At 48.2% G+C, this 9,305-nt stretch overlaps 1 protein-coding gene across 6 annotated transcripts in view; it reads right to left on the bottom strand.

Annotated features, from left to right (window-relative positions):
• Positions 1-746: 746 nt before the first annotated feature.
• The window catches only part of LOC135808471 (uncharacterized), a 37,538-nt gene continuing 28,979 nt past the window's right edge, over positions 747-9,305 (bottom strand). For 3 of the 6 annotated variants that reach the window (XM_065321663.1, XM_065321669.1, XM_065321668.1), the window contains 4 exons: positions 8,589-9,030; positions 7,790-8,022; positions 3,569-3,979; positions 747-2,017 (listed from right to left, as the gene is read on the bottom strand). In XM_065321663.1, coding sequence (XP_065177735.1) covers positions 1,700-2,017; positions 3,569-3,979; positions 7,790-8,022; positions 8,589-9,030 — 1,404 coding nt within the window. In that variant the 3' untranslated portion in view covers positions 747-1,699. The remainder of the gene's footprint in view (positions 2,018-3,568; positions 3,980-7,789; positions 8,023-8,588; positions 9,031-9,305) is intronic. The other 3 variants (XM_065321667.1, XM_065321666.1, XM_065321665.1) reach the window with 3 other exon arrangements.

The following is a 9,305-nucleotide window of genomic DNA, read 5'->3' as shown; positions in this document are numbered from 1 at the left end:
GTCTTTCATCGCTACCAGCAGGAGTTGCTAAGCTACCTATGACCATGGTGACTGTGTGTGGGTAACTAACGCCTAACCAACTACATGACATTGTAATAAATTTGTAGTATTACTATTAGCGATGCCACGGTAGAAGCCATAGCAACTTGTGCTGGGATTGCACCTTTCAATAGCTTGCAAGCTGCTGACGCACAAAGGCATAGAAGTAAGTTCGAGCATTGAATTACCACCCCTCCCCCCCCCCCCCCCCCCTCTTCCATGACGACATGCTCACCTATAAATTTTATAAAAATTAATACCGTGTTGCACATGCTCTAGACTAGAGAGCAGAGTGGCAAGTCTGTGCAGCACCAAACCAGTACCAGCATACTTCCCACGAACTCGCACACCTGTCCACAGGCACACATACTTTTTACTTTTTAACAATAATAATGTCGAGCCAATACTGGCAATAGCCCTGAACTCACAGCAAGGTTAATGGTATCAGTAAAACTAGTTGAGAGAAGCATGGTATTCAGTAGGGAAACAGTGAGGGTAGAGGGCGATTGATTACATGATAAAAAAAGTTTAAACCGCAGTGATAAAGCAAGTCACTGTAGGCCTGCATGAGAGAGAGAGAGACACGCACCACAACATCGGTTGCTGTGACAAAGCGGACATGACGGTAGCACAAACAAAGCTGGGGTATATACATGTAAATGTATACTATATACAACATCAACCACACAGACAAGGGACACTTGGTATCAACTATTCAACGAGCACCAATGATCAAATTCACATGTACCACAATAATAGAAAGGAATTTATGTGCAAAATATCGATATGAATCAAAAGGTCTCGTGGCTAAAATGATCTCGCACAAATCATCAGGTGTGCTACATAAAACGCTCTCTCTCTCGCTCTCAAATGGGTCAGGTATCTCCTGACGAATGTAAAACTGCACCACTTATAGAAAATCCAGAGTAGTGAAATTCATAAACAAGATTGTGGCCTCGAGTTGTACTTGATCAATAGATGATACACTTGTACACTATGCACAAACACTCACATCGAACGCATTGGCCTGTTGTCAAGGATCAACCTGTGCTCTATGCATAGAGTTACACTAGGACACTTGGTTCATCTGTTCGAAAATGAATTATAAAATAGCAATATTAAATGAATGAAAATCAATGTGAGTGTGTTTGCGTGTATGTGTGTGTGTGTGCGTGTGTCCTATATGGTGCAGTGGTATGGGCAGCAAATTCTAATCGAGAGGTTGCGGGTTAGATTCCCAACGATTGTGGTCGCACATGTCTTTCTTCTCTTCCTCAGACTCCTCCTGACTTTTCTTTCATAATCCTGGGTGGTTACCAACAGCCAGTGCATGCCGGAGTATGTGGTGTGATGTGTGTGTGGGAAAAAATGAAAAGAGACCAAAAAATAGGGATTCACTGGCCAGAAAACCCACTTCATGGCTGTGTGGTGTAGACCAGGCTGAATAGTGGCAGTCAATTCTTCAGCCTTGCAAGCCGTTTAATGGTGAAATCCCAGCAAAAGTTGCCGTGGCTTCTGCTGTAGCATCGTTATCATCGCCTCTGGCGATGGGCGTCAAATGGTCAAAATGGGGTGAGAGAGAGAGAGAGAGAGAGAGCAAGAGAAAGAGAGAGAGAGAGATTCCGAGACCAAACAACCGAATGGACCCATCATGACATCCTCACTGTATAGCGGATGGAGATTGATCTTCCCATTTGCTCGGGTAGACTTGCATAACAGTCATTTGACCGTCGGCCGGGTACTCTGCGACGAGTTGACGTGGCTGGGAGACGATCGACACAGGTGTAACGACCGAAGTAGCAGGCGGCACAACAGCCGATGGTGCAATGACAATCCTGGTCATGGGTGGCAAGGTTGTGTAGACCGGTGACGGGGCTGCTTGGTACACCAGCTGCGGCGTGCCTGACATTGGCGAAACAACCGTCACAGGTGACAAGGGTAGCGTGTGAGGTGGCGGTGGTGCCATTGGGGATCTTGCCTGAACATAGCATGCACACACATGCACACACACACACACATACGCACACACACACACACATACGCGCACACACACACACACACACACACACACACACACACACACACACACACACACACACACACACACACACACACACATACACACACACACACACAATGCCACAGCAGCTTCAGGATCAGTACTTGGGAATGCTTGCTAGATCTCATGCTCCAGAACATCAAGTTTTCTTGACTTTATCTGTGCAGTGAACTCCCTCCTTCATACTTCAGAGTCATACCGCTGTTGCACCCTCAAGAGCCTAGAATTCGGACACCACGCCTGACATTGATGTCTCTAACATGCTGCACATTGGTGTCGAAAGGTACTTCAGGATGGTACGTACAGTCAGCCATTGTTTTTAGATGCTGGGGGGTTCAATATCTAGAGGCAATAAAGTTAATCAGTGCATTCCATTAAAAATGGCAACCGGCGCCGAGAAATGACGCTGCCAATCCTGTAGTGACTATAGTGTGTTCGACCCACAATCCCACAATCCCACAATCCCACAATCCCACAATCCCACAATCCCACAATCCCACAATCCCACAATCCCACAATCCCAACCTCCTGAACAGTGACTATAGTGTGTTCGACCCACAATCCCAACCTCCTGAACAGTGACTATAGTGTGTTCGACCCACAATCCCAACCTCCTGAACAGTGACTATAGTGTGTTCGACCCACAATCCCAACCTCCTGAACTGCAATAACTAATTGAAGGTGCATTGTATATTGATTGGTTTGAGGTTTTTCATCTTGGCCATCAAAGAGGAATCCCATCATATGGATATTATCGCGAACTAGACTTCATTGCCGGGGACAAAGCACCCGGTCCGGAAGGTCCGGCCATTGGTCATACAAGTCTATACTCATAGGACCTTATTTCGAAAAACCCGCCCAATTCGTGCGAAGCGGGTTTTTCATCAAAATTGTTCATTTCCGGTCAGAGTATCCCATTTGGCCGGATCACCTGAAATACTGGTGCTGCGGGCCTGGTTGCAATAGACATGGCCTGTCACTCTGAGCTCTGCCCATGATACCTAAAAAAATGTTCATTTCCGGTCAGAGTATCCCATTTGGCCGGATCACCTGAAATACTGGTGCTGCGGGCCTGGTTGCAATAGACATGGCCTGTCACTCTGAGCTCTGCCCATGATACCTAAAAAAATGTTCATTTCCGGTCAGAGTATCCCATTTGGCCGGATCACCTGAAATACTGGTGCTGCGGGCCTGGTTGCAATAGACATGGCCCGTCACTCTGAGCTCTGCCCATGATACCTAAGCAGGGGGATGGGACAGCTAGCTCTGCCCATGATACCTAAGCAGGGGGATGGGACAGCTAGCTCTGCCCATGATACCTAAGCAGGGGGATGGGACAGCTAGCTCTGCCCATGATACCTAAGCAGGGGGATGGGACAGCTAGCTCTGCCCATGATACCTAAGCAGGGGGATGGGACAGCTAGCTATTCGAGGATCAAGTGAACACTATAGGTACAAGTGGCTCCTTACCTGCTCACTACTACGGCGACGATGGAATTTTCTTGGATCTGATGCTGGGTACGGGCGATAGCGGCCTATTCTGCAAGGCATGTCTTGCCCCGTTGGTGAGTGCTGCGCCGATGGAGGTGTACAGCGCGCCGATGCTACGCCACTCTCGCCTCCGCTGGCGCTTGGCCTGTCGGAGCTGGCCAGCGCATCGGAGGCGTTGCTGGTGTCTCCGCGATCGCTGGCATCCAACATGTCACCGTCCACCATCATGCCGTGAGTCGAGCTGGTGCTGCTGCGGCGGATAACAATGTCCTCCCACGGGATCTTCTCCTGCTCTCGGCGCGGAGAGGGAGTCATGTGACCTGGCTTGAAGCTAGCCAAGGACTGCAGCACACTCTCCGAGAAGCAGTAGCAATATCGCTGACCTGGAATCTGAGTAGCATGAAATCACAATGAGCAGCATAGAATAGCAAAGGAATTGAATTCCAGGAATCGCACTGACCCTCCTCCCAAATTGATCAGATACTAGAGCCATATTAAAACTGGTTACATGATACGTGACATCATAAGTTACAAGATATTGGTAGTGACTTCGACGATTATTTCATAGGAAAGTTGGTTGTCAAGTGTCAAGTCAAGTCCTCGGAAAACACAATCTACAGTGCGGGGAGCAACCAACTTTCCATAGTAAATTACATCATACTGAGATAATTATTGTAATTTTCAGCAAAGAGACCACTTGGATGAAAGATGGTGTGTGTAAGGTTTTTCAGGTAATGAAGTGGCTGCAGTGGAGTTTGCGCACATTAAGAAAAGTAACATCATAGTTTACATTATTGGTTACATCATAGTTTACATCATCAGTTACATCATAGATTACATCATGGGTTACATCATGGGTTACATCACAGGTTACATCATAAGCCTTTCAATTATTATTCTCTCTCCAATCGTTCTCCCTCGCAACGATCCAAGACTAGAAACGTCTCCCATCTGCCCTGCTACTCGACCTTCCCACGCAGAATGGAATGCAGGCACTCAAGGAAGGCGCCTACAAGTCTCTCCGCAGTCGAGATTGACATTCAGCCACTGATGCCCTCTGAACCCTCCCTGAACACCCTCTCCACTTGCACCCTGGCTCCCCCTCTTCCTGTATTACACACATGTATCACCTTTCCATTTTTTACCCTCTAGGCAATGTACTGTCCCCCCCCCCCCCCCCAGGGGGCGCGCCATACCCTCGTGCCTAAAAACGAAGTTCAAGGTGATATTTGATGCTGCATCTGACATGACCAAGCTACAGGATCGTCCGTCTCCTGTGGTTCCAAGACAGACAGGCATACAGACCCAACGTAGCAATGTCCCAGCTGCTATACACATGTGGAATACTGGAGAAGGTCCGTCTTCATTCCATTCCTGGATACGCTAATATCACAGTTGGCTGGACGCTTCAGCTCCATGTCGAAGAATGCTGTCCAGGCTTTGCTTCTGATGCCAACGAATCTCGAGAAACTAACTGAAAGTGGCATTAGCGACCTGCGTGAGGCATACGGATCGGATCTGCCTGACGAGAGCTCTCTCCTTGCAGAGATTGAGCGTTGGAAAGTCACGTGGAGTGGATTTCCAACTGATGGCCTGCCAGTGTCACTGACAGATGTTCTTGCTCACCATGTCAATCACCATTCCTATCTCAACATCTCGAGGATCCTTCACCTTCACCTCGTCATCCCCGTCCCATGTGCCAGTGTTGAGCGAGCCAACTCATCTTGGAAGTTTATAAAGACTGTCTTGCGCAGCACAATGGCCCGGTCACGAGTCAATGCCCTCCTCCTTCTGTATGTCCATCGTTCTATTTCTCTGAATCATGAAGCTGTGGCGGATCGGTTCGCCGCATTCTTCTCCTGAATCCCCTATCACAACAAGCTACTCTACGTATGCCTCCAATCCGGTCTGAGCCCCCCCCCCCCCCCCCCCCCCGACGCCCTGTGCTGGCCAATGCAGTGATGATCTCTAGATTTTTGTTAAGACGTGCGTTCTGTATTTTCCTGCTGTGCAACAATGAATGTGATTCGACACCTGCCTGCTCTTACAGCATACTGTAATTTCACAAATTTTTGGTGCACTTCTATTTTCGGTACTTTCGGTGCATCCGTTTCATACCTAAAATTTCAATACAGTCAACTTCGCTAATAACGACTGCGGATATAACGACAATTCGCGAACAGCGACAGAATTTCCATGCCCAGAGCAAAGTCCCATTCCACTGTAATACATATAATGAGACTTCGGGTATAACGACACTTCGCGAATAAGGACACCTTTTTGATGCCCCGCCGAGTGTCGTTGTAAGCGAAGTTGACTGTACACTGAACAAACACTAACACACATAACCCAATAGGGAACTGCTTCTCTGTACCTAAAATTTCTGTTCACGTAACCTGGCCTTTTTCCCTCATACCGAAAATATTGAGCACCCAAAATTAGAGTGCCTCACGTGGCCACATACAGGTAGAAAACTGCTGCAAGAATATCACTACTTGATATTGTTCACTGTCGTCATGTCACTGTATAATGCTAGAGTATTCGGAGTAACTTCTCTGCTCTTGATATTCATTTCGAATTGCTGCGACTGAAAGTGCTCCACATGCCGTTTGCGTCGTACATCCTTTGGTTGTATTGGTGTAGAATTTTTATTTTTATTCACCCTGAGCCTCGGTCTTCACCCTCACAGCTTTCCATAAAATTAATACAGAATGATACTGGATTCTGGCTGGCATGCAAGTGATTGTCATAATCAACATAGTGCACGAACTGTAAATACTGTACCACATCAGCTGTGACGTCTGACAAACAAATCAAATAATGATGTGTGTGAGTGGGTAGTACGGTACTCATGTAGTAATACTAGTATCAATGCTGTCTGGATGGGGGGGGGGGGGCGCAACCCCCCCCCCCCCCCTCTCGTCAAATCCTGTTCACGCCCCATTTTCCCAACCCCTGTGTCTACTCCTCCCCACCGGTTGGTGCACTGAAGTGTCGCTGAAGCCGAGGCCTCAGGTCGGCAGAGATGCTCCAGTTCCACCACCACAGTTGCGACTGCAGCCACCTCTATCATGCAGTATTCTGTTCTCGAGGTTCGTGGTTTCTCGAAAAGAAAAAAAAGATAGGGTGCGTTGCTTTGTACGCGGGAGCTCTCACTCCTCTTGTCGACTTGACTTGACATACTCGATTGACCGACTCATTTCACTAGCCTAATCAAGCTCAACGGATGAGGGGTGAATTCTTCAAAACTTTGTGTACCCAGCAGCGTGAGTTCTTGCAGGCTTCATGAGTAAAATGTTCCGCATGGACTTCTCCTGTGCTCTGAAGGGTGGGGGGGGGGGAGTCAGTCAAGTGTGCCAAGATTGCAGGAAACGTGTGAGCTTCCATACAGGGAGCAACACAAACTTCCTCCATTATCATAAATCGTATTTTCTTGAATTTGGGCCGGCATTTCAATACCGCCTGTCTGAAATACGCGCCACATCATTTCAGGGCTTTTGTGTGGATTTTCTTAACATTACGTGAAATTTTAGGGCTCGCAAATTGCTAAGTTCCAAGGCCAGTGTTGCCGAAAATACGGTGTTTTGTAAAATAGATGAAAAAACACATGGAAACGAGTTATGAAGCAACTATCCACGAATGTAACAAGATAATAAGCGGTCAGTACGTGCGATAACAGGGCACAAAGCTGACAGGCTACTGAGACATTCAGCGACCTAAGACCCAGCTCCAACACATCTCCAGTGCGCAAACCAACAGTAGTCGGTAGACTCTAACGCATAACTTGTACCCCGCCGTTTTCAATGTTTCCAATTAATCCAGAAAGTGGTGAAAACGATTTCCAAGGCAGTTTTGACTGTACTCCCAGGGTTTCTTTAAGTTGTTCTCTATGGATCAAGCTGCATAGCTCTTTAAAAAATGGCTCACAGTGTGTTTTTGCACGGTAAGCACTGAAAACAACCTAAGCATGCGAAGACATTGTTTTTCGGCAGAAGTGACCACGGACAGAGACAGAGAGATGGTGGACTTCATGATAGGTACGCAGTAAGACAAAACTGAGAGACCACGAGGGATGCAGATAGACTCGCACACACATAATGATCAGTTTCCTTAGGAGCCTTACGGGCGAACAATACAGAAACCAGACCTAGCTAGTGTGATCTGCAATACGGTCACCAACAGTTACCGACGACCACTAACCTTTACCTTTTCCATAACTCCCTTGTCGTAGTAGTAGCGCATTGCACGGCTCATTTTGTCGTAGTTCATCCCGGTTTTGTTCTTACGCAGGCCCCACAGGCGTGACACCTCGTCTGGCTGGAGAAGTTTGAACTCGCCGCGCCTGTCCTTGGTCCACGCGATCATATCCGCGTACTGCGCACCCGACGTCAGCAGCTCGAATAGGAACTGCCACAGCTGAATTTGCTGACCTCCTTCAACAGCAGGCGAAGAAACAACACAGAATCGTGGCCCGGGTTGGTTTCTCTGTTAGCTCAACCATAGGCAAACCTGGGCAAGGTGACATTTGTTTGCATTGTGTGCTCTGTTCTTGGAATGTCGTGCTTGCTTGACAACTCAAGCTTCTTTTTGGGGGGGGGGGGGGAGGGTTCTTCATGTGGGAGCAAGTGTTGAAAAGGCCACCACATCAAAATTGCTCATAACAGTTTTGGTGTATATTTTCCCTACAATCAAGAGTGATTTTCATTCATCATAAATCCGGGGAGAAGCGAGGGGTGCAGTCAAAGTGGTTCCCGGATGACTGGACTATTCATGCACGGTCTCTGCGCATGGCAGTGTTGCACCGTTCGGTGACAGCATTGGCTCGACGACCTGGTTTCCAGCCATACTATGAAACAGTGCGCCTATGTCCCTAACATTTGTAGACTCAGTGCACCCACTAGTGATAGTAGTGTAGAGTGACAGGGCTAGTAAGCTGCTGCATTAGCACAATGCATGTGTTCTACCGTAGGGCGCGTATGCATGCTTCCTTGCAAATTACCCTTACGAGTGGAAATTCCCTCTGGCCGCGGTTGCGGTGGAGCGATGAATGGCGGGAACGGTGTTGTTTTCGGCGTGACAGTGGCTACGTCGCTGCTTGCTTGGCGTGACTGGCGACGCTGCGGCTCACCGATGATTTCAGCTTTGATCTGATCGAGCTTTTCTTGCGGCAGAGCCCGGACGGCTCGGATGAGCCCCTCGCTTGTTTTGATACACCTCGTCTGATAGGGTGACATGGGGTTTATTCCAATTGGGTGGTAGGACATAGGTTGGTAAGTAGGAGACGACGCTAGCGTGGCCGTGGGTGAATGCTGTACGAGGTAAGGCTGTGACGGGGTAATATTTGGTGACGTGCTGCCACGGCCACTTGGGCGCAGCACCTGCGAGGAACGGGGCGACGGGTTGGCATACTCGACTGATGAACCATACTCCTGTGCAGAATGCTGTGCAGGCACAGTGATAACACACACACACACACACATACACACACACACACACACACACGCATGCACACACGGATTGCACGCACACAAAACTTACATACACGCACGTACACACAAAAAACGCACACACACACACACACACACACACACACGCACATCAAGACCAAAAGCATACAGTTCTTTGTGTCTGTCTGTCCAACAGTAGGGAATCGTAGACGCATATTCCCACGTACAAGACACAGCAACAACACACAGCTTTCACAACGCTATCACTC

Source organism: Sycon ciliatum, chromosome 2 (genome assembly GCF_964019385.1).
Source record: "Sycon ciliatum chromosome 2, ocSycCili1.1, whole genome shotgun sequence".
Lineage (NCBI taxonomy): Eukaryota > Metazoa > Porifera > Calcarea > Leucosolenida > Sycettidae > Sycon > Sycon ciliatum.
The sequence above is the reverse complement of the archived record's forward strand: the minus strand, read 5'-3'. Positions and strand labels throughout refer to the sequence as shown.